We start from the raw sequence: 24,119 nt of genomic DNA, 5'->3' as shown, positions 1-24,119 counted from the left end.
ATCCAGTTCGTGTAGAAAAAAATTCACAGAGACCTTAGGTATCATTTGTACTTTATTCCTTTGTGGAATTATGGTAACCATTAACATTTTAGGAATACAAAATGAGCAATCATTTTAAAAGGTATTACAAAAGATTTTTATTGCAGTTGACAAGGTTTACGCACAAAAACTAAAAATGGGTTGGAGAACTGCTTTACTCTGCTCCAATTTAGAAAAAAATGATTCAAACAGCAGCGTCCACTCAAGTGCATTTTCTGAAAGCAACAAACTTTCACCGTCTTTTTGTAACAAAAGCATCAAAAACTGCCCAATAACTTGGCAATCCTAGAAAACACCTATTTGACACAATGTGGTTTACTGTTTCAAAAGGAAAGTTCCAAACAAACCTGAAGTTTAGAGTGCAGAGGGATAGAAAGGAAACTGAATAATACTTTCTGAAAAAAAGAGGGGGAAATTAAATCCAGCACTGGTTTATTTGGAATTGGTCTCTGGATGAAGACCTGAAATACAGCCATTTTTATTGTTTCATTTAATCCATCCAAATCGATTGACAAAGGATGAATCCTGGTTGGTACTTCAGTCTTGGGAGATGTGAACCCTGCTATTCCATGGTGGATTCAAAGTTTACGAAGCTTGACTCTCGAGCTCTGAGGCAGGAGTGTCGGGTTCCTCATCGTTGTAGATGTTCTCAGCCTAAAGAAACAAACAGCAGAGATTAAAAAAGTCAGCCAAAATAAAATTGCAGTGATTTCTAATTAATTCTAACCAGAAATAAGGTAGTACTGACCATTTGCCAAACTTGCATGATGTTGTCCTCAGACACAGAGCAGATCACCCAGGGTTCATTGGGATTCCATGAGAAATCAGATATTTTTGCTGTGTGCCCTCCATGAATAAACTAAATCAAGGAAACATCAAATAATGAGTTTGAATCATGCAGCTGCACAAATTTACCATACTGAGTTGCATTTTGAAGACAGTGTGAATAGGTTTGTAAACTCACCAGCAATTCAGGAGGCCCATCTTCAGCATCCTCAGCAGACTGTTCCTCTCCAATTTTGCTGCAAGAATATTAAACATAACTTGTGCATTAATAAGACACTGCCATAGCGGTGAAGAATATTGGATGTCAAATTCTGTGAAACTGACACACAAAAAAAAAAAATCGACAATTCCTGCTATTGGCTTATTTATAAGTATTTTATCCTCTACAGTAACACAGATGACATGAAGTATCGTACAGAATCGTCTTGCGATATCTCGAGTTTCACAGAACCACAGTATCATGATATGCCCTGCAATTCCCATCCCTAATTAACACTACATTTAAAATTCTATTTTCCTAATGTGCAATTCAGAAAAGCTGAAAGCATGGCTTTCCTCACTTAAGCCACATGCGATTTAAACAAAAAAAAATAATGCCTTTATACCTCAAGTCCCACACGTTAAGTCGCCTGTCTGTCCCACTAGAAGCCAGAATGGTCTCATTATGGGGCGACCACTGAACCTGTTGAGAGCAAAACAGTCTTATATTTTTCAAAATACTTGAATTAAGAAAGACAATACAATTCACCAACATAATCAACTGAATCAGCCTTATGGCCATAGGAGTTTAAGGGTGTAGAAGAATGACTTCTGGAGAAATCCTTACTAAACTGCAAAAGGTTAGACATTTATTGACTTAAAAAAAGTCTATCAGCAGTGTTTTCAGAACCGAATTCAGGTCTATTTTCATCACTACACTACTACTTGAAAAACTGCACGTTAATCTTTGATGTGTTAGCACCCCCTGGTGGGTTGGCATGATCACACAAGCAATTTCTGAACCAATTTTGTGTTCTCATGTGCTGAAACAAAGAGTCTGCTGGTATAGAACAGAAATATACACATGGACAAGGCATGTGTCAAATAATAGAGCAATATGTTTGTCACAGGATGAGGGTTACCTGAAAGATTTCATCTTTGTGCGACTCGAAGGAGTGAAGCTTTAGCTTCAGATTACGTAGATCCCAAAGCGCCACAGTCTGTAGGTGTAACGAAACAAATAATAGATTCCTTAACTTTACGAAGTATACTGTTTTTGTGGGAACAAAACCTCATATCTTCAAAACTGTAACTTTACAGAAGAAGAAAAAAGTAGATACGTTTTAATAGTAATTATGATTGTGTAATTTTATATGATTTCAGAGTATTTTCTTTGTCTATTTATCCTGAAAATTCCACACAAAAAAAAAACATTCATTCATATTACATACATTTTTTTAGGGTTTTTTTTCATAACAGCAACAAATGTGTATCAGTAAAAAGAAAATTAGTTGCAAGTCTGACAAGCTCTACAAACCTTATCTGCAGAACCAGTGGCCAGGATGAACTCACTGTAGGGGTTGAAGGACAAGCAGTTCACCTCAGCGGTGTGGGCATCCACTGCGTGGCTAGGCTTGGCTGTATTATTGGATCTTGTGTCCCAACTGTTAAATACATGCAGAATGGTTTCATTGGATCATCATAAAAATTACTGCTACTGAAGAACACTGATCATTATTTGCTGTATAATTAAAAAGTGCCATGACTCCTGTATATCTGAAACAAACCTGGACATCTACCCTAATTACTGATTTTAGGTACAATGATCAAGCAGTTCTACACAAACCCAAGCACATTAACACATTATCTTACATAAGTGTCAAAACAGAACATTCAGTCTTCCAGATGTGGGGAAAAAACAAGACAAAACAAATAAAAATTGACTTATTGAATTCAAGAAATTGTGTTCTTTATCACAGACTTTCTAAATCAAATCAGCAGAAGTGTTGTAAAGTCTTTAGTCTTGGCATATTTCGGAATTGTAATTAGGTAAGTTGTGCTCTAACACAGTATGTTCTAATTAAGCAAAGTAAATTGATGATTTTACTGTTAACCAAGTGAGAAGATGTAAACCTATATAACTTGTTTACAAACTGTTTTTATACATAGGAATCTGACTAGAAACTTTTTTAAACTGTGCAGTCATACTTACATCATGAGTTTCTGGTCATCAGCAACCGAGCCAAAAAGTGATTCATGGAGAAGGTGCCAAGACACGTCCTCCACCACTGCAGTATGGCCTGTGAAGATAGTCTTGGCATCTACAATCTTTCCTTCCTTAGGAGATCCACTGATGTCCCATAGACAAATTGTCTGCAGAAACGGCAGGTTTTAATTATTCATCCACTGACTGAGCAAAGTATCACTTACATAACCTTTAGGAACTCACATGGTCATCTGATGCACTGAGCAGGTTTCCACTTAGGTTGGGGTTCCAGGACAAACCATAGCCTTCCTTCTGGTGTCCCCTGAGTCTCAAGTCTGGGCTGCACTCACCGCTGGGGTCTGCAAACAGACAGAAACAACACTGTATAAAAACTGGCGTGACATGAATCATTATATTATTAATATAACAAAGGTCATTACATTTGTATAAAACTTGAAGTCTTGAATTCTAACAAATCATCTTTAGCTTACCTGGTTTGGAAGGGTGTTTAGTGTAGTCAAACACCAGCACGTCTGAAGTAGGGGTCTTTGTGGCAATAATGCAGGGGTTCTGTGGCATGTACCTGGCTCGGTTCACCTCTCCTTCATGATTGATCTTAATCTCAATTTCAATCTTGCCACTCACAGACCCAAATCCACCAAACTCTGAGAAGAGACACGGTAATACATAAAGTAAGATCAATGGAGTCTGTATTCATTCATTAGTCTTACTTAAAAAAATAATAATAATAATTATAATTATTGGTATTTAGCACAGGGATGAACCCATCCTCCATAAATAATAAGCATTTCTCTCTTGGTCTTTCAGCCACTTCAACCATGTGAACTTCATCCTTCCACTAAATATTCAGGAAATGAACGTACCTGCTGAGAAAACAAAACAAAAAAAGTTTCAGCATTCAAGACGTCAGCCCAATTACTATACAAAGTTTCCTAAACTAGTTTTATACCACTAACCTCCTTTTTCACTGTCATAATGCGATGCGTCAAACTGAGCATCATCATTTGGGATCTGAACACTGGCAATCACCAAGTGGTTCTGCTCATCAGAAGTGTGTGTCCCCAATACCAGTCTGTGAACTGCATAGTCCTTGCCCTCTGGCCTAAAGAAGGGACAGAAGGTAAAACAAATGTTTGCTATTTGGAACATTGATTGGATTTAAATGTTATATAAATAAATTATTCAACATAAAGTAAAGCAGCAGACAAAGTTGGTTACCTGTTCACATCGGGCAACCACTGCACTGTTAAACTTGGCCATTCAAGTGCATGTGTCATGACTAAGTCATAGAGAAAGGGTGTGTTTTTCTTCCATATTTTATATTCTTCGTTTATGACCCGCTCCTCTACAGCATCGTCGTACACTACAAAGAAAAACAGTAACCAAGAGGCACTTAGGACAACATTTACCTTTTTTTTTTTTAATAAAACATTACCAAGAATCTCTGTAAAAGTTCATAAACAATAATAAAACAAACTAGGACCACATACAATACATACACACTAAAGAAAATACTATTTTTTTATATAAATGCTGAGATGAGCATGACCTAAATATCAGTGTGAGGATAAAAAATATATATTTTGACTGTCAAATTTTGCTTTCTGGAGCATACTGTGGATACTGGCATTTGGGCAGTGCAGTGTGTTTAAAGCTACCATACTGCCCAACAAAATGTTCAGGACTATAAGAAGCAAAGAAGTAGCCGGCTATTTATACCAAACCTCTGAGATGCTAGAAAGAGCTCAAGAAGTCATTAGGCATAAATGTGACAGAAATCTGTTTTACTAATAAATAAATAAATAAATAAATAAATAAATAAATAAATAAATAAATATCACTCAATTTCAGATACCAGCTCTATTCTCAAGTGGGCTAGGACAATTAGAGGTGGGTTTGTACATATACATTACTGGGACACAGTTGGGCTTCCCAAATAGGCCTAATCATTACAGCCAACCTTATTCCCACATGGGCCTCATCTAGGCTGTGTACAAGACACTTTAAGCCCATGTAAAACATGCCCATCACTGTTGCTGATTTGGCCTCATAACTGACATCACATCAGAATGTGAGGCTAACATGGAACTAGTCGACAAAACTTTCTAATTTTGTTTAGTAGGTCTAGATATCAATAATGTTAGTAGTAGTCAAAACTGAATATACAGCTCTGGAAAAAATGAAGAGACCACTTCAGTTTTGAATTAGATTTTGCTATTTAAAGGTATATGTTTGAGTAAAATGAACATTGTTGTTTTATTCTGTAAACTACAGACATTTCTCCCAAATTCCAAATAAAAATTCATTCAAATTGTCATTGAGAGCATTTATTCGCAGAAAATGAGAAATGGATGATATAATAAAAAATATGCAGAGCTTTCAGACCTTAAAACAAGTTCATATTCATAAAGTTTTAATAGTTCAGAAATCAATATTTGGTGAAATAAACCTGTTTTTTAATCACAGTTTTCATGCATCTTGGCTTGTTCTCCTCCACCAGTCTTACACACTGCTTTTGGATAACTTTATGCCACTCTTGGTGCAAAAAAACTCAAATTTAAGTGGTCTCATTTTTTCCAGGGCTGTAGTTTGTGTTTATTAAAGATTGTTTTACATATCTAAATCTTGAATTGCCATTGTCTAGCAAGATCTAATAAGAATATAATCAAATATGTGTGGACCTTGATTTTTTTTTTACTTTTCAAATATATCACTAGTAAACGTAAGTTAACAGAGGTAGTATAGGTTAGCTATGGACTAGTCAGAATTTCTTAAGGTTGTAAGGCCTTATTCTTTTACTTGTAAACATTATAGCTTATATATAAAGTGTGAGTTTTTTTACTAGCAAAACTCTACATTACAGAGATGTGTAATTTGAGTTAGGACTTCATTGCTGTCATTTTTGGCTAAAACATTTGTAACTAGAGTGCTTGCTTTAGTGAGTTAACGTTAACTAACAAATTGCCATTAGCTACAATGCTAGCTAGCTAATTCTCATTAGCTACATCCCATTACCTTTCTTTAGGTTTAACTGACTGTCATTTTAGCCTCCACGATACCCCGCATTAACGAATAGCGCCAAGTTACCCTGTTTGTTAATGTTGTCTGGCTGTGTGGCTGATGTAAGAAACACACAGCAGTTGGTTAAATAAGTTCCAAGGGGTATAAAGAGCTTTGTCTCTGTGTGAGTATACAGTGAGTGTACACAGATACAGCGCTCGCGCCACTCTCAGCTACACCAGCCGCGCCAAAACTGGTGAGCTAACCCAGTTAGCCTCCTCCGACCCCGCGCACGCACACAAAGCGCGCGCCTCCTTCCTTCCCCACCACTTTACCTTCTTTATCCGCCATGTCTGAGGGTCCTCCGCAGGCCGGGAGCTGCAGAACTCTGAGTATAAAGGCCGAAGCTCGAGCTCTGCGCTACCTGAAGCAGTTTATCTGTTTTAATTTGAGCTCAGCGCGGCTCTCCCTCCTCACCGCTCCAATCCCAACTGCGCAGAAACGCCCGCCTGAGAACTACGTCACTACTGAGCGACGGAACATGAGCAGCCAGCCCTCCGTCATCACCGTGCAGAACAAAAGCAACAGGCTGAAGTAGACCCGGTTATCTGAGTCTATATTACACCAGATGCGTTACAATGTTATCAGCAGAGTCCTGCCAGGGCCTCGCTGAGACTCTGACCGAGACTAAGAGTCTGAGCGCTGAAACCCGGTTAGTACAGCCTGAACCAGAGACACCGGGGCAGCCGCCTGGAGCTGCAGCTCTCAGGTGGGTCTATGGGCGCCAGCTATGCTAATCTAACCAACCTATGTTAGCTAACCTAAGTATCACATTACATTGTAGATTTAGTCAATGGATTACCCAACTAACTAGGTAACTTGATAACCAACATGCTAACGATAGCTTACTTAACTAAGTAGCTAGCGTTACGTTATTTACAGAGTATATTTAGTCAGTGGGGTTGCTTACCTAATTAACTAGCTGACTTAAGTAACCTCGTTGTTAGTTTTTTTATTTGTAAATATTGTAACTAACCTAACTAACAGGTTAGCTAACTAGGTCACCTAACTCTTTAACCTAGCTAACTAACTGAAGTAAGTTGTTACAGTGTATATATTTAGATATACCAAAAGACTGTCGTTAATGGTGTTAATGGAATACCAGAATGTTTTGCCCTAAATGTGAAATAACAGTAACTCTGCAAACTCTTCTCTTTTACTTTTTGAAACATTCTGACTTCTCTATAGTGGGAAACAGAGACGAGCCTTGCTGAAGAGAGACCGAAGGAAACGAAAACGCCAGGCTCTTGCTAAACTCAAATCATGTAGGTCACACACTTAAATCATTAATACACAAACAGTGTTATTGCTTAATTGTGGCATTTTATAGTTTAGCTTGTTCACACTCACAGTGGACAAATGTCAGGCTTGTTCTAGTTCTGTCACAATAAACACTTTTTGGACGCTATGTTGTCCAAGAACAATTTCTTGCTGGTGTGCTACTGTTAGTCATATTTTGCATAATTATTACAGTTGTGTGATTTTTTTTTTTAATTATTTTACAACTGTATATGTACAGCTGTTGATCAGTCTGAAATTGGCCCAAATGTCCAAGATGATGATAATGGCGATGGTGACAGAGATGACAAGGAAACTGAAGAGGAAAAGTAAGCCATATGTGTCTGTATTCCTTTCTCTCATATGTCAGTATACTTAATGAATTACTTAATGTATTGAAATGTTATGTTTTGCCAATCCAGAGAACGTTTACACAAGGAATGGATGGAGAGAGAGCGAATTGCACAGGAGGAATTTAGGCTGAAGAAAGAGAAAGAGGATGGTGCTCAAAGGAGGAAGATGGAAGAGGAGGTAACTGAAGAGTTTTAGTAAAGTGGATTAAAATATTTTTCTACTGTTCACACTGAATTCTAAGATCCAATATGGATTGTGTTTTACTATTCACAGAAGAGAATCAGAGAGGAATGGGAAGAACAGCAGAAGAAAGAAAGAGAAGAGCAGGAGCAGAAGCAGCAGGAGAAGAGAGACAGAGAGGTGATCCCTGCATTCGGAGGATAAAGTGAATGAGGCTGATGTCCAAATATCCTCTCATTCCCTGCTTTTATATCTGCGTCACTAAGATGTTTTCAGGAATTATTCTCATAGTCTAAATCTGCATGTTAAGGGTGTGACAATTTCAATACATAAAAAAAAAAAAAAAAAGCTGATTAGTTGGAATGGGGCAATATTCCAAAAAGCAGAATAACCAATTTAGCAAGGTTACCCACAAGGTGAGGACCATCCCTTAGGAAGGTCTCATCACTCTTATCTTATTGGACAGTCTAGACTCTGGGTTTAGTTTATCTGGCCAGACTGAGAAATACCCCCAGAAATACAGTGAAAACATGGGTTACTGCAGGATCAGGGTTAAAAATCTGTTTTTTGAGTAAAGCTTGTGGTTGCACAGCTTGCAATTTTGGAGGCTTAGCTTTGTAACAGTGCTTGATTTACAGACACAGTTCTGTTTGAAAACTTGAATTAATTTAAGAGATCAGTGTCTGTATAGTTCAAAAGTTTTGAATCATTGTAATTAATCATTTTAGTTTTATACTCTAATAGATTCTTTTTTTTTTTAATCATTTTCTCTCAAGCTATCAGCCTTAAGGTTTAATTTCTGTTCATATGCAGCTCACTTAATCATTCTGGATCTTCCTTTTTTCATTCTTGATTTTCATTTAAAATGAAAGTTTAAACTTATGAATTGCAGTGTATATATAATAAGAAAAAAATCCTTTTTGCACAAAATTGCAAAGTCAAAATTTGATTAAATCATTTTGAACATGTATATTGTTACATCTTTACTTGTCAGTTTATTAGATTCAAATGAGCAGCGTGGTTATAATTATCAGAATACACCAATTTTATTTGATTTTGCTCTGTGTTAAATTGTCTAGAATTTGATTAATATGCTTGTTTCATGATATTCCTTAACCAAAATTCACACAAAAGAAAGGGATTACAGGCATCTTCTCCAACAGAAGAAAACGTATCTTTTGCTGATTAATAGCATAATGAATTTTTCCACATATATTACATTATATAGCACAAGAAACAGTATTTTGTGTTTCATGTTAAATACTGTAATATACTGTGAACTTTACATATACATTACAAATCTAATAATCTTAACTATTGCTAACAGATATGTGCTAGCTCACTGCAGGTTTTCATCAGCCATACTGTATGTTTGCACCATTTGTAGGAAGCTGTACAGAAAATGTTGGACCAAGCAGAGAGTCAGGTATTCGTTAAAACATTTGTATATAAATACTTTGTATGTTTGTATGTTGTATTCAGTATGCTTATCTTTGATTGGGTGGTGTTGCACAGCTGGAAAATGGAGGTTCTTGGAAAAATCCTGATGCCCCAGTGGATTACGGGACAGAAAAAGACAGGGCAAATTGTCCCTTCTTCCTGAAAACAGGATCTTGTAGATTTGGAGACAGGTAGGATATTCAGCTGTAGTTTTGGTATTGAATGATATTACCTTGTGAAAGATATTCTTCAGTTCATCCTGAACCTTTGGCTATTTTTCATGGACAGGTGCTCCCGAAAGCATGATCACCCGTTAACAAGCAGCACTTTGATGGTTCGGAATATGTTTGTTACATTTGGGATGGAGCAGCTGAAGCGTGATGACTACGACACAGATGCTAGTCTAGAGTACAGTGAGGATGAAATATTCCAACAATTTCTGGACTTCTATGAAGATGTGCTACTAGAGTTCAGGAATGCAGGGAAAGTGGTGCAGTTCAAGGTAGAGTAAGAAAACCTGATTTGATTCTTTTTAAGCCAGAACGTTTGGGGTGAAAACACATTAAACTGTTTCTTGCTTTGTTTTAGGTGAGCTGCAACTTTGAGCCTCACTTGAGAGGCAATGTTTATGTGCAGTATGAAACGTAAGTTAGAATGTTTTAGCTTATCTTACAAATGGATGTATCTATATGCAAAGTACCAGATGGTTTCTGGGTTTTTTATTGTTTTGTTTTGTTTTTTCCTTTCTTTTCTGCACAGGGAGGATCAGTGCAAAGAGGCCTTCATGATGTTTAATGGACGTTGGTATGCTGGAAGGCAATTGCAGTGTGAATTCTCTCCTGTAACCAGATGGAAAACTGCAATATGTGGTAAATATTTAATATTTAAGAAGTACTTTGTGTTTAATACAAATTAGTCTAGTGTTTGTGTAAATAGTTTAAAAGTGACACATTTTTAAATTAGCCAAAAAGAATTGTTTTTGGAAATATTTCATATATATAAATGTAGGGGAGAGTGGGGTCCATCTAATATCTTGTTAAATAAGTGTATAACTAATTGTTAAACCACTGTATGACTATTTAAATTTTAAATTAACAGGCAACATGTTTAATTTACCATAGCGAAGCACTGATTAGACATTGAGGGTCCTATCTAACACCCTGGACCAGGCATGGCATAATGCTCATTGTTATCTTGCACCCCGCAAGCAGTCAGGCATCCAAGCCTATGTATGTGTCAATGCCAATTTTATTTTAGCCAAGTAGAAACGGAGTTCTTTGAGAACTATATTGAATGTTTGAAATTGAGTTGCATCATGGTAAATTTGTGAAATAAATGTTGTTGTTTTTTTTATATTTTCTTTCAGGGCTTTTTGACAGACAGAAGTGTCCAAAGGGTAAACACTGCAACTTTCTCCATGTGTTTCGAAACCCGACTAATGAATTTTGGGAGGCAGACCGTGACCTTCATTTGTCCCCGGACCGCGGAGGTGGTTTCACTAGTCGGAGATCAGATCGTAGAGACTGGACTTTCTCACAGCGCAGCTACATCCCTGGGCGATCTCACCGTAGATGGACTGACCGAAGGAGTCGGAGTCGTGAGAGGTCCGATCAAAGGCGAAGAAGAAACAGTAGAGAGAGGCGGAGTCGTAGCAGAAGCAGAGAAAGTCAGAGGTCTTCATCAAGAAGAGGACATGGTTCTATCAGCGAGCGATACAGAAAAAGCCGAAGCCGTGAGAGACGGCGGTCACACAGCAGAGAACGAGATGGCATAAAAGACTCAAAAAAGAGATCCTCTAGAAGGTCAGAATCAGACAGCCCTGAAGAGGAATATGGGAATGGATCAGAAAAGAAGAGGAGCAAAAGCTCCAGTGGTTGCAATGCCTCTCCAGATGCAGTTACCTCCTCACGTCACCACAAAAGCTCTAAGAAGAGCAAGAAAAAGAAGAGCAAAAAGAAACAAAAGCAAAAGAAAAGCAAATCCCCCAGCGGGAGCTCTTCTGCAGGATCTGGTAAAGAGTCAGAGGATGAGAATGAAAGAACCCTAACAGATGCGGACAAACAGAAAGCAGAAGTGTCTGGAAATTATACAGAGATCACGGAGCTACACGTATCACAACATGATAATACAGAAAATCTTTCAGGTACAATATGCCCAGTAGAGGATGAAAGCCTGCCAATAACAGATGTCTCAAATTCCAGCACTGCTACTGAAACTAACACTTCACTTAATATGTGAAACTGCAGCTATTCAGTTCCAGTTTACAGCAGGAGCAGATTTTTTGGTTTAAACAAAGATTGTCATTTTGTCTATTTAAGTGAAACACTGCTTTGCCAACCTGTAGATTTGTAAATAAACGTTATTTTATTAGAATTAAAAGATTTTTTTTGAATTTTGTGGAATTTTGTTTTCTTTATGAAGAAATCTGTTGGAATCCTTAATGTCACTGGTAACATTCTGACATTTACAATCTCGGCCACCATTTTCATTTCCCTCTGGTTTTTAGGGGATTTTTGCCAGTAAGTGAACAGCATGTAGATGAATTTTGAGCAACAGGTATAACCAAAGAAGGCAAGAACTATTACACCACTTTAACAAAATTGCATTTTATTTTCAAAGAACCTTAGTATTTGCAAGAGATAGGCTACATAGTGAATCACAGTGTCAAATGAAAACCATTGATACGAAAAGGAATAGAAGAGAAATGTTGGTTCTTTGGCATGAAAAATAATCTGAAACCTGGAAAGTATTTCTTGAAGTTAGCAGTTGAGTTAAGTGTTTAGTATAAGACATATATTAAGATTGTCCAAAATCCCTTTTTTCTTCTATTGGACAGATGGGGATTATGGCTTACAATGTCACTATGTACTTGTGTTTGATTAGTGCAACAATGATATAACACTGGAAAAGATTCAAAATATGCATCATTATTGTGGTTATCTCTTTGAAAATCTTGTTGAATTCTCTTTGCAAGATCCCCAGGGGAAAATTACGCATTTCCACTGACTGTGCAAGAGTTTTAAGATATCCATTTAAGTAAGGAATCAAAATATGAAATACCTTTTTAACAATGCAATGCAATGCAATGCATGTACTCATCCTTAATTCTCTTAATATTTAAACCTAATATTGGTCTTAACTGCAATGGCAAATCACCATTCAGGTGGTAAATCACCTGCTTTTGTCCAAGTCTAGGCTTATTCCATCCCTGGTAAACTATCCAAAAAAAGTCTCTCTCAGCCTTGTTACACGAGTCACCCTTCCCTGCACATTTTAGTGTTTCTCAGAATCTAACACAACTGATTCATCTAATCAGCACATTAACACACCCCTTCAAAGTTTCAGTGAGTTTGTTAACGCAGAGAATCCACTAAAATGTTCAGGGAGCATCCAGACCCAGTGTACAGAAACACTCAGTACGGTATGCTAAGAAATGCCATTTCTAATACTGACATATGTGCCTTTTTTAATCCACAAAATACTGACCAATGAAAGTTATTACTTTTTACATTTTGATCTATTAAATCTTACACATAATTTACAAGCAGGTCTTTATATATTCTGTTTATAATATTCCCCTTTTTCCTTGTCAGCATATAATATTTGGTCCCAAACACCTAATTCAATTTCTTACAAACAGATGCATTTAGTCTCTATTGAGCACAAATGAACTTCCACCAAGTTGCATAAAATGCTGGCCAAGTACACCAACTGTGAAAGTGAGTCTTAAGGCAGTGGAGGGCATACAATGAGGTAATATGGCATATTAATGCAGAAGTGTCAATTAAAAGACTAATAAAGATTACTTGTTCTGGGTTATAATGAGGCTACAGTTCTCACAGTTATACACATACTGACTCAGAAATTAATGCTAACAGCTACATTGTCAGGTAGTGCTCCAAGAAACCTACCCACAAGAAGACTTAGTGTGGAGAAGCAAGTTAGTGTGGTAATTTCCCTTAATGTTTGAGTAAACCCAGGCATGTTCATTTTTTTACATGATATGAATACAAGATGGTGAACAACACATCTGTTTTGGTGACTGATGAATCTGAATACAAATGTACAATAAGGACCAACCTAAAGAAGAAAAATAAAAGGTTTCTTGATGGACAGATAGGTATGTTCTCTTCAGGTCTATGTTAGTCCAATCTCCTCCAGTACACTGCGTGGAGCTTCTGCTTCCTGTAAGATGAAGAGAAGAAAGTGTAGAAGTTACACAAACAAACTTTAAAACTATTTTTGTTTGGAAAACATATTACCCAAACAATGATCGTGATATACAATATTTCATAACTTAAAAGCATAATAATACAATTACATTCTTTAAAATGCAATGAACGTATGTTTGGAATTGTAATATAAAAAAAGAACCTGCTGATTCATATTATGGTCTTGCTAAGAGAAACAATACTAGGCAATATGGGCAATAGAAAAATCAATACAAATTGTTGAAGTCTAGAACGTAATCATTTTTGACAGGCCTAATCCAAACTGTCACAAATAACACAGACTATCAACTCTTGATCAAAGTCCCATTATCCACGTTGCCTTGCCATGAACACGTTGGGCAATGTTCAACCTCACTCACAAGGTTTGCAAGTGTCAGCAATGGACCCCTCCTCTTAAAGTTAACTAATATTCACTAATTAAGTTAATTAAGTCTTGTATTATAAAAATGTAAACATGACCAATTTCCCCACCTCTTGCAACATATCTGCCTGTTCAATGGCCTTCAAGACAATCTTCTTAGAAGTCTCCTGAGCTTCTCCACCCAGTATAAACTCATCCAATATGTAGTACGCCTTCTCAAAGTTGAAGATGATGTCTAGCTCACAAACCTGAAAGAGGCAGAGGACAGGAAGAGACAGATAAAGAAAAAGCATATGAATTATGTATCAGGAGCTGTTAAAAAAAAAAAGAAAACGTTTGTCTGTGACATCAAACTCACACTGCCAAAATACTTGTCCAACAGCTCTACGTATCTGTGGATGATCTCAAGGGTTATTAGTTCATTCTCCTGGTCTTCCACGGCACAGCAGAAATACAGGCTGGCATATCTGAAATAAAAATGAGAGCACACACAATATAAGAACACGCACAAAAGCACCAGACTGAGTATTGCTGATTTCACACCTGACTTCCTAGTTCAAATAAATCGGACTCTGGTTTGCTTACACCCTTAGAATACACCCAGGGATCATGACATCTTAAAAAAATAGATGTGCAGTGACACTGACATGGTGCTGGTGGTGGGGTGTTAGTGCGTGTTGTGCTGGAACAAAGGGATCAGATACAGCTGAATGTTCTGATATAGAAAAGTGATATTCGCTACTAAGGTTGTCTGGACCTTGACCAGACTGTGACCAATATGGAATATACTCCTTAATATGCTACAAAAATACTGCTGATGCACCAGCAGCATCTACTTTATTAGAAATATTTGCAGATCAACATGGTGTACATTTAGGTACTAGATCACAGTTAATGCACAATTTGTGACTAAACGCAGCACACCATACAGAACCGACGAACACCATGACCACTATACGTAAAAAGCCTTATAAATAAATATAAAAGATATAGAAATAGAGTGGGTTAATGATGATACCAAAAATTTTTAAAATGTGAAATATTTCTGTTAATTTTTTATGCTAATGTTTATTTTCTGCTTTTGGCTTGTGAAACAACTTTCAGTTTTACAGAGACATGATTAAGTTTTCCATTCATTGTTTTTGCTCATTCTAAAAAGACAAAAAATAAAATCTAAACTGAAAAAAATAAAATAAAATTAGAAAAAAGCACAGAAAATGTAGGATAAAGATAGATAGAACACAATAGAATAAGGTGGAAAAGCCAGAATATCATAATAATGAAGGACAGGTGATTCATTAAACAAATTATACAAATCTAACCGTAACTTAATAGGGTGGACCACATGCAGTGGCCAGTAAGTGAAAGCACAAATAGAATTATTTTTTTTTTTTTTTTAAACTGCCTCAGCAAAATGACAGCACTGACCTCTTGTAGACGATTTTCAAGTCTCTCCACTCCAGGAAACTGCACATCTTGGGTTTGCGTGCTAGCACCATCTGGATCACCTCACGGGAGATCTTCTTTTTCTGTGTGTCGGACAGGGCAACGTACCATTTCTGCAGCCGCAGCTTCCCCTGCCGACTGAACAGCAGCATGAACTGCATCTAAAAAGAGACCATAATAATATCAATTAGAAAATAACACATAGAAAAACAGATATACAGCAATAATAGAAGAATATCTAGGAGAGGTGGGCAATATGGCCCTAAAATAATATCACGATATTTCATGGTATTTTCATGATAATGATACTCTTAGCTCTCTGCTGTTTACAAACTGAAAAGCTTAGATTTTTTGTGTTTCAATTGAATATTTGAAACTTTCATAATATACAAAACGTATTGCTCAGTTCTATAAACTTATTTATTTCAAGTATCTAGGTATCCAATATTTCTCAATAGATCATATTTTGTTCCTTTTAATAGTCCTGTAGACATCTGTAATACTGTAGCACAGAATTCCATAGCAAAGGACAGTAACTATAATTTCAAAAAATCAACATTCATTTTTATTGTTTTTTTCTGATGTCAAAATTATTTTTTAGCACAGATTTTATGTTAATTCAACATTATGGTTTAATATGTATGGTTTGTATTATAGCTTACTTTACTTCCATTAAATATATGTATACATTGTTTGTAATCTATTCTTATAGTCTGTGTTGTGGGTTTGCAGTGCAGGAAAGGACATTTATTTAATAACTACTCATATTAATACCACCTAAAATCATTGTAAGTGTAGATTCAGGGCCCCAACCATTCAAAACCTTTAAAGGAACATTGATTCAATGTTAGAATTTTTAACACATCTGATTAACATGAAATAATGTAATGCAACCAAAAAAATTAAGGTTTATTCAATGTTCTTTGCTATCAGGGATTATTAAAAGATAGAAACAATACACTCTCTATATGTATTATTAACTGGTCTATCAAGATGTATCAATCAGTTAATCAGTGCTAAAGTTATCCAAAAGCAGTGTGTAAGACTGGTGGAGGAGAACATGCCAAGATGCATTAATGCTGTGATTAAAAACCAGGGTTATTCCACCAAATATTGATTTCTGAACTCTTAAAACGTTGTGAACATTAACTTATTTTCTTTTCATTATTTGAGGTCTGAAAGCTCTGCGAATGTTTTGTTATTTTAGCCATTTCTCATTTTCTGCAAATAAATTTGATTTAATTTATATTTTTCAGAAATTGAAGTGGTCTTTTATTAATTCCAGAGCTGTATATCTTTGATTCAGCGTTTTTTTTCTGTCTGAGACGCTCAGCCACTCCCCGGTATATGCGGCATTGTCCACAGAGGCGAGCTAACGGTAACTGATACTTGCTGGCCTTGTTTCACAGCTCTCTACTCTCCCTATAGTTAAACACAGGAGAGATACTGTGGGCTGATCACCCATAATCACATGATAACCACCTAAAGTATAAAAATAAACAGTTTAATTCCGATTTACCCTCTTTAAGAACAATGTTCTGAACGCTTTCTGGTCACAGCGCTCAGCTAGCCTACTAAACGCCAATGTTCCGTTTTTCTGGATGACGGTAAACTGAACCGCTAACCGGCTAACTAATAAAAACACAGCAGAAAAAACATACATTATCCTGATAGGTCCTCACTGTTCCTGAATAAACCGCAGTAAGACTTACCTTAACTCTCGCACAATACAAATGACTCCGTTCGCATGTGTTTAGCTTTAGCTCTGTCCCCACAGAGATGAATCCCACCAGAGCTGGTTTATTTTGGAGAGCCCACCCACTCCATATCACCTCCCCGCTATAGTACAAAATCACTGCTCACCGCCAGAGGGAGCCTAAGAGAGAGTACTCAATGAATATGAGTTAATACAGCTAAACCGCTAAAAACTCAAATACAAAATAGTTCCCAACCTTTTTCACATGATAAACCTTTAATTTTGGAAAGTAGAGTAAAGTATTTTACTAAGTCAGAGGAGAGATCATACAGATATATTTTTTTTATTTTATAAGGTAAACGGCTTTTAGGCACCAAAGGTGCTAGCGTTACTGCTACAGTGTGCTCACTGGTTGGAACTTGAACCTCATGCAGCTACAGATGGATGGATGGATGGATGGATAGATAGAGTTCGCAGAGGGAAATTCTAGAGAAAAAAGGCTTATAACTGGATCTTTGAAGCGTTGGAAAATATGTATTCAGTACTAAAACATGTGGTGTTGTTCTGTGTTGAAGAAATAAGTAAAATTTTCAAAGCAAACATGATCAAACATTTATAAACTCACTCATTTTGACTGTACTGAGTTGGTCCATATGAACCCATTCGTATTGGATTTACTCAGCAGCAGCGCCCTGCTGTGGTCTAAGAAACCCACAGGAGAAACTGAAGTGGGTTTTTTCCTCCCTATACATTCTCTGATCCCACATCACTCCTTCTCCTCTCGTTTCGGTTTTCAGTTGATGAAAAGGAGAGGCTCGCTGATTGGTCCAAACTCTCAGCGCTGCGCCCTCTCGTTGGTCAGAGCGGCCTCTGTTTTGGAAGAATGAGCCACTCTTCGACTGAAAGAGACTGTTGAGAAAAAAATATTTCTGTAGAATTGGTTATTATAATATTTTTGTTTATACGACGTTTATTTATTTGTTTTTACTTTTTTTTATCATGTTTCATGATTTAGTTCCCAAAAGTACTGCCCCAGACAGCAGTCGACTCCCATCTGGATCCGTTTTTCTTTCGGCAGATATGCTTAACAGTCACGCCCATTTAGTGGATGTGGCCCGGCTACAGTCCGGGTCCGGTTTGTGATAAGATTCCAATAATTTATCTGTCTAATGTTTTTTATAACTATGATTAAATATAGTATTAGTATAGTCATTGGCGTAGGAACCGGGGGGGATGGGTGGGACATGTCCCACCCAATATTGGAAACAGGTGGATTTGTCCCCCCCAAAAAATTATATCGTTTCGCTCAGATCAGCTGTACTATTAATGAGGAGACAGACCGGACCAATCACGGAGCCGGTTCAGGTATTAAGTCCCGCCTCTCAGCACGAACAGCCAATCAGCTTGCTGGTTTTGCGGCCCGCGGTGTGCTAGTGGGGGAAGCCCCGCCCCCTCGCTGTGAGATTTAGCAGCGGGATCGGGCTGCAGCAGCTTCAGCTGATTAAGATCTGGATATACGGGGATTTTTCTAAAAGAAAGGTAACGATAGGCTAACCACATAAACTGTGATGATGTTTCTGATAGCTGGTTAAAAATACAAGACTCTAAATCAGCACACAGTTTAAACCCACTGTGATTAATAAACTGCAGCTGTGTGAGTGAGTTAGCTTAACTTTGGAATTAGATAGATTGGAAGTCAACGTTAAAGAAAAAATAAACTATATACGTAATGTTCAACTTGCCCTGTACCTGATCAGCTAATTACTGTTTCATTTTTAAACTGTCTTTATTAATTTAGGATTACAGGATTTACTGTGAGCAATAATGAACAAAAATTCATTTAGTTAACTAGTTATCTAGAAGCCAGATGTAGTGGATAGTCAGAATTTAGTACAGTACTTTATGTTTGTAGTTTAAAGCAGTTTCTTAACCCTGATCACTGCCCCAAAATTGTGTTTTCCACCTGATCCAGCTGATCAGCTAATAAACAGCCATTTACTGAGTTTACTGAGTTTAATCATGTATATCCAGCAGTGTATTAGACACATCATACCACCACTTACTTTATTAAATGTCTTTAAAGCAGAGAAAGCTCTAGAATATGTAGAACAGTGTTAATATTCAGTAGAATATGTAAGAACAGGGTTCACAGTAAGGCCACATGTCCTGACGTTTATAATTAAAATCTTTATGAAACGTAAAGTTACATTCTTTTACATAAAAGGACACCAATCTTTAGAAGAGCTCTTAATAGAAAAATAAAAGCGTAGGATTTTTTTTAAAGAGTGGAGAAAATGTAAATATACAACAGAATTGACATGCCAATACATGATTATAATAATAATAATAATAATAATAATAATAATAACCAAATCTGTTATATTATTTTAAATATTAGGTGATAACTGATCATTTTTGTCATATGTATATGTATTTGCATAATTTTTTCTTACAACAGTAAATGTAATGTGAAGTAACATGTTTAGGTTGTAAAATCACCTTGTTAACTAATAAAAAACAAAATACAGAAAAAGAAAATTTTATTTGTGATTAAAAGTAATTTCCACAAATGTTGTTCTAAGAAACTATAGGGTGGGCTTGGGTTCATATTGGCAAATGTGTCCCCCCCAATATCAAACCTGCTCCTACGCCCTTGAGTATAGTACAAATGACATGGCTCCTCAAACCATGACTGATTGTGTAAACTTCACAGTAGACCTCAAACAGCTTGGAATGTGTCTCTCCACTGTTCCTCCAGACTCTGGCCCCTTGACTTCCAAATGAAATGCAAAATTTACTGATGATCAGTGATGGTTTGGAGAGCCATGTCATCTGCTGGTGTTAATCCACTGTTATATGAAGTCCAAAGTCAGTGGAGAATTTTCCCGCACAATCTTACAGCACTTCATGCCTCCCTTTGCTGACAACTTTTATTGATAAGCAGATTTCAATTTCCAGCAGGACTTGGCACACTGCCAAATGTACCAATTGGTCTCAAATAATATAATATTCTAATTTTCTGAGAGACTGATTTTTTGGGGTTTTCATTAGTTGTAAGTCATAATAATCAACAATAAAAGAAATAAATGCTTTAAAAAGATCAGTGTGTGTATTACATCTATGTGTATATAATATATAATTGAAACAAAGTAACTTTTTAATGATTTTCAAAAAAATTTGAGATGCACCTGTAGTTACCTGAAATTAGAGTAGTCTTTTTGTTTCTGCGCAGACCAGCACAACAAACATTAACACATGCAAATAATAGCATGTGTAGCTGTAGATATAAAGTAAAGAAACATAATGATTTTGTTTGTATATATATTTTATTTTTTATATAGTTTCAAGATTTGTATAAAGGATTTTATTTTAACATATACATAATTTCGATATGACTTAAATGTAAATATATCACTTGTTTGCATAAATTTAATTTATAAAATAAAACAAAAAGGATATTCTTTTGTGTTTTATAGCTTGATTTTTTTTGCAGTGTTGTGCTGTTGGCATTAAAGGTATTCAGTGTAACTCCCCAGTTAATACAGTATATCACAAGGAAAAATATTTTATCGCAAACCTGAGATAAATCTAGCCATGTTTTTACTCCAAATATTGCCTATAGAAATGATTATTTTTCATCAGATCTGTGCCCTTGTTTGTTTACTCCAGCCTCGTATTTAGTGCCTTAGCATAGCCTTAAAGCTCTTTAATGTAAATGCGCTGCTCTTTCACTATCTGTGCGTCCACATTTTTCTGCTGCATCCTTCTTTTTAAGCGGCGCCTCAGTCTCTTTAAGTCGTATATCTCAATCTTTCATCTTTCTCCTCCTCTTTCTGGTGCATGTCCTCTTTCTGAAGCTGCATCTCCTTCACCTTTCTGCGGCTGCATTTCCTCCTTCCTGCAAGACTTTTTCCCGGAGATTAGTATTTTCAACCACCACTTAAACGCCATTGTAACAGCACAAGATGTGCAGTGAGCTCAGTGTGATACTTTTGAGTGTGAGTAATTCCTCCTTTCTTCAGTAGGTGGCGGTGGTTGGTTGTGAGTATCTGATGGTTAAAAGCAGCTCAGATTCACTCTGCTCTCGCCGGGCGCAGTGGCGTGCGCCTGTAATCCAAGCTACTGGGAGGCTGAGGCTGGCGGATCGTTTGAGCTCAGGGGTTCTGGGCTGCAGTGCACTATGCCGATCGGGTGTCCGCACTAAGTTCGGTATCGATATGGTGCTCCTGAGGGAGCTCGGGACCACCAGGTCGCCTAAGGAGGGGTGAACCGGCCCAGGTCGGAGACGGAGCAGGTCAAAGCCCCCGTGCCGATCAGTAGTGGGATCGCGCCTGTGAATAGACGCTGCAGTGCAGCCTGAGCAAGACAGCGGGACCTAGTCTTTTACAGTAAAAAATAAATAAATTAAAGTAAATAAAACTGTTTAAAATTCGAATACGAATGTTTGTTTAAAGATCTGTGATAGATACATCCCACAAATCATAAACAAACTATACATTGTTATATTATATGTCTAAACACAAAAAATCAATATTATAAACTGCAGTTTTACTGTTGAATTCTGACAAAAACTGTTAAACAATAAGATAATAAGCGTTTATGCGTTTTTGCCTCCAATTCTGTGTAATAAAGAGACGCTCTGTCCTTTCAGAACACTATGGCTGCTGTGAACGTTAAAGAAGAAACGGCTGTATTTCACCGCCTCCTCGTGGCTGAAAGAGAAATTAGACTCTGTATTTAAACAATGAGAGTTTTCGTCTGTTGGAGTCGCTGTTAATCCTGTTAAATATTTATATCCACCTATAAACTTAAAACTAATCCAACTACAGTATAATATATGTATGCTGAACTTGATATTATTATTATTATTAATAATAATATTACTATTTTAATAGCTATTTTAATACTTAATATATTAAGATTTAGAGAAATACAGAATCTTTTATTTTATTATTTATTATATTAAATAAATAGCTTTATCATGTTTTATTCATTTACTTGCACGTTTTGGAAGCTCAGTAATTGCCTGGATTCATTCAACAGTTACAGTTTCTAAACATACAAATGTACAGTACGTCCACAAGTGGGTGCTGCTATTTAATTTATAAAAGCAATTTTATGTGATGACGACTTTTCTATTTAGTTTAATTAATGTTTTGTGGAAGCTTATGAAAACCTTGTTCCACTTTCCTATACTTCCTATTCCTATACTTTCATATACTATAATTTTTCCGAACTTATTGTGAATTATACTTTGTTACTGAAACACATTATATTAAATAAAATAAAACAATTAAAATAATTCTGAGCAATATATATATTATATAATTGTACTGCCTTAATTACTACAGTGTGTTAACAATTAATTAATACATTAATGAAAATATTTCTATAAATTTCTATTTCTGAACTAGGACCTGAACCAAGTACTCAGTGACCTTTATTTATTTAAAAAAAAAGAACATCATTATAAATAATTTAATTTGTATTGAAATACATTGGATAATTAAATGTCCACTGTTCCATGCATTGCTTGATCACCAAATATCACTGAAAGAGCTTATTGAGTTTTCTCTTCTGACTGTACTGCACAAGTCACATGTCTTCTTGTTCATTATTATAAAAAATAATAAGGACAGGGTTAGATAAATACACAACAATGTTCAATAATGTATTAGACCTACATAAACTAGTTGACTATTAATTAGAGACTAGTGAACTAGTGGACAACTGAGACTCGTCCGATTGAAATTTATAATATAATAAATCGGCTATTTCAGTGTAAATGGTTCTTGATATATGGGAAAAATGACAAAAAAATTACCACATTTCCTGGTCTCCCCTAATTAAAAGGCTAGCCTAAAATAGTAGCAAAATAACAGCAGGAGGCACTACTACATTTTAGCTACTCAGCTTTTTGGGAATTCTGATGTGCTTGTGATATCTGATTTGGCCTCCAGATGCCCATTTGACACATTATCTGTCAGAGCTTGGCTTTGAGTGTGACTGAATGATCTTCTGTAGCTGAGTCACTCCTGGTGTAAACACACACTGACAGGTGTTCTTCTGTTTATTGTGTAGTCCCTAACCCCAAAGGATTAATTACTGTGGCTATTTTCAGTGCATTACTGCATTCTCCTAATGAATGTCTTTATATCACTGTAAAATTTTATCTCACAAAAGTACAGGCAGAGGTAATGCTGTTTACATTGTTCACATTCTTGCCCATACTTGCCCGCTGGAATTGAATTTCCCTCTATTATCTTTAGTAAAGACTGGAAATTCAGTATAATATATCCCAATATGGTATTAAATATATATCACACAAAGATTTCAGGTCAACAGCCGAAATAAGAAAAAATAAGGAAATAATAAATTTACAATAAAGGGTGATTGCTTTAATGACAGACTAAAAAGATAATATTAAAAAGAAAGTAAATTCTAGTCAATTCAGTGCTCTACACTGTTAGCATTATTAACGAACACAAAACTTTAATGTTCATAATAATAAATACATAACATAAACCTGCCAAATTTAGCCTGCTGTATTTTTGTTCCACCCACTTTTCCTGAATTGTTAAAAAGTCCAACTGCTTTTGAAATAATGTACAACATAGAGTAGAACATAGAATCATAAAAAATTATAAAAACATGAAACATTTTCTGATCGTCCACAACACCTTGTTCATGCTGGGTGTTTCATATTTTATTTTTTGAAAATGTGATATGTTCAGAAATTATACTATATTTCTAATAAATATTTTAAATAATTAATGATGCACTCACTCAGTCTTGAGCAGGACAGAGCCTGTTGCATTCACCTGCCCAACCAGATTTGAAGCAATAAAAATAATTATCTGTACCTGACCCAGTTTCTTTCAGTGCAAAACGGTTTCTAGGAATAATCTGCTTAATTCGCTCTCAGACTAGTCAACAGCACCACTCACAATAAAACTACAGGAAAAAACACAACACTGCATATTCTGCATGAATTTTATGTACATTCTGCAAATACATGTATGACTTTGGGGTCCTTTTTTG

At 36.2% G+C, this 24,119-nt stretch overlaps 3 protein-coding genes across 6 annotated transcripts; 1 reads left to right on the top strand and 2 right to left on the bottom strand.

The window, feature by feature from the left end:
• Window positions 1-39: 39 nt before the first annotated feature.
• Window positions 40-6,526, bottom strand: rbb4l (retinoblastoma binding protein 4, like). 2 transcript variants are annotated; one of them, XM_007240152.4, is made up of 12 exons: window positions 6,367-6,526; window positions 4,250-4,394; window positions 3,988-4,133; window positions 3,502-3,678; window positions 3,254-3,369; window positions 3,017-3,177; window positions 2,342-2,468; window positions 1,947-2,024; window positions 1,431-1,507; window positions 1,004-1,061; window positions 788-898; window positions 40-693 (listed from the first exon to the last, which is right to left on the bottom strand). In XM_007240152.4, the coding sequence occupies exons 1-12, from the start codon at window positions 6,380-6,382 to the stop codon at window positions 625-627; spliced, it is 1,281 nt and encodes a 426-aa protein (XP_007240214.1). In that variant the 5' UTR covers window positions 6,383-6,526; the 3' UTR covers window positions 40-624. The 2 variants fall into 2 exon arrangements, with proteins under 2 accessions (XP_007240214.1, XP_049321284.1); XM_049465327.1 differs by having other exon boundaries at window positions 3,502-3,675.
• Window positions 6,527-6,576: 50 nt separating this feature from the next.
• zrsr2 (zinc finger (CCCH type), RNA-binding motif and serine/arginine rich 2) lies at window positions 6,577-11,735 on the top strand. The gene is made up of 11 exons (XM_007240151.4): window positions 6,577-6,800; window positions 7,280-7,356; window positions 7,611-7,698; window positions 7,792-7,900; window positions 7,997-8,083; window positions 9,291-9,329; window positions 9,419-9,534; window positions 9,632-9,845; window positions 9,932-9,987; window positions 10,103-10,212; window positions 10,710-11,735. The coding sequence occupies exons 1-11, from the start codon at window positions 6,670-6,672 to the stop codon at window positions 11,579-11,581; spliced, it is 1,899 nt and encodes a 632-aa protein (XP_007240213.3). The 5' UTR covers window positions 6,577-6,669; the 3' UTR covers window positions 11,582-11,735.
• A 198-nt stretch (window positions 11,736-11,933) lies between these two features.
• Window positions 11,934-17,213, bottom strand: ap1s2 (adaptor related protein complex 1 subunit sigma 2). Of its 3 annotated transcripts, none has more exons than XM_049465328.1 (5): window positions 17,095-17,213; window positions 15,365-15,543; window positions 14,295-14,403; window positions 14,047-14,184; window positions 11,934-13,528 (listed from the first exon to the last, which is right to left on the bottom strand). In XM_049465328.1, exons 2-5 carry the CDS (start codon window positions 15,541-15,543, stop codon window positions 13,481-13,483), a joined length of 474 nt encoding a protein of 157 aa, XP_049321285.1. In that variant the 5' UTR covers window positions 17,095-17,213; the 3' UTR covers window positions 11,934-13,480. The 3 variants fall into 3 exon arrangements, with proteins under 3 accessions (XP_049321285.1, XP_049321286.1, XP_049321287.1); XM_049465329.1 differs by having other exon boundaries at window positions 17,044-17,186; XM_049465330.1 differs by lacking the exon at window positions 17,095-17,213 and adding an exon at window positions 16,902-16,925.
• Between the last annotated feature and the right edge of the window lie 6,906 nt (window positions 17,214-24,119).

The sequence above is a fragment of the Astyanax mexicanus genome, chromosome 16 (assembly GCF_023375975.1).
Source record: "Astyanax mexicanus isolate ESR-SI-001 chromosome 16, AstMex3_surface, whole genome shotgun sequence".
NCBI classification, from domain to species: domain Eukaryota; kingdom Metazoa; phylum Chordata; class Actinopteri; order Characiformes; family Acestrorhamphidae; genus Astyanax; species Astyanax mexicanus.
The sequence above is the reverse complement of the archived record's forward strand: the minus strand, read 5'-3'. Positions and strand labels throughout refer to the sequence as shown.

Coding starts and splice junctions, on each gene's coding strand:
- ap1s2 (XM_049465328.1), bottom strand. CDS start 15,543: ATGCAGTTCATGCTGCTGTTCAGTCGGCAGGGGAAGCTGCGGCTGCAG. Junction 14,404..15,364: donor TTGAAAATCGTCTACAAGAG/GTCAGTGCTGTC, acceptor TTTTTATTTCAG/ATATGCCAGCCTGTATTTCT. Junction 14,185..14,294: donor TGGACAAGTATTTTGGCAGT/GTGAGTTTGATG, acceptor TGCCTCTTTCAG/GTTTGTGAGCTAGACATCAT.
- zrsr2 (XM_007240151.4), top strand. CDS start 6,670: ATGTTATCAGCAGAGTCCTGCCAGGGCCTCGCTGAGACTCTGACCGAG. Junction 7,699..7,791: donor AAGGAAACTGAAGAGGAAAA/GTAAGCCATATG, acceptor TTGCCAATCCAG/AGAACGTTTACACAAGGAAT. Junction 8,084..9,290: donor AGGAGAAGAGAGACAGAGAG/GTGATCCCTGCA, acceptor CACCATTTGTAG/GAAGCTGTACAGAAAATGTT.
- rbb4l (XM_007240152.4), bottom strand. Junction 1,508..1,946: donor ACAAAGATGAAATCTTTCAG/GTAACCCTCATC, acceptor TGCTCTCAACAG/GTTCAGTGGTCGCCCCATAA. Junction 899..1,003: donor ATGGGCCTCCTGAATTGCTG/GTGAGTTTACAA, acceptor TCCTTGATTTAG/TTTATTCATGGAGGGCACAC.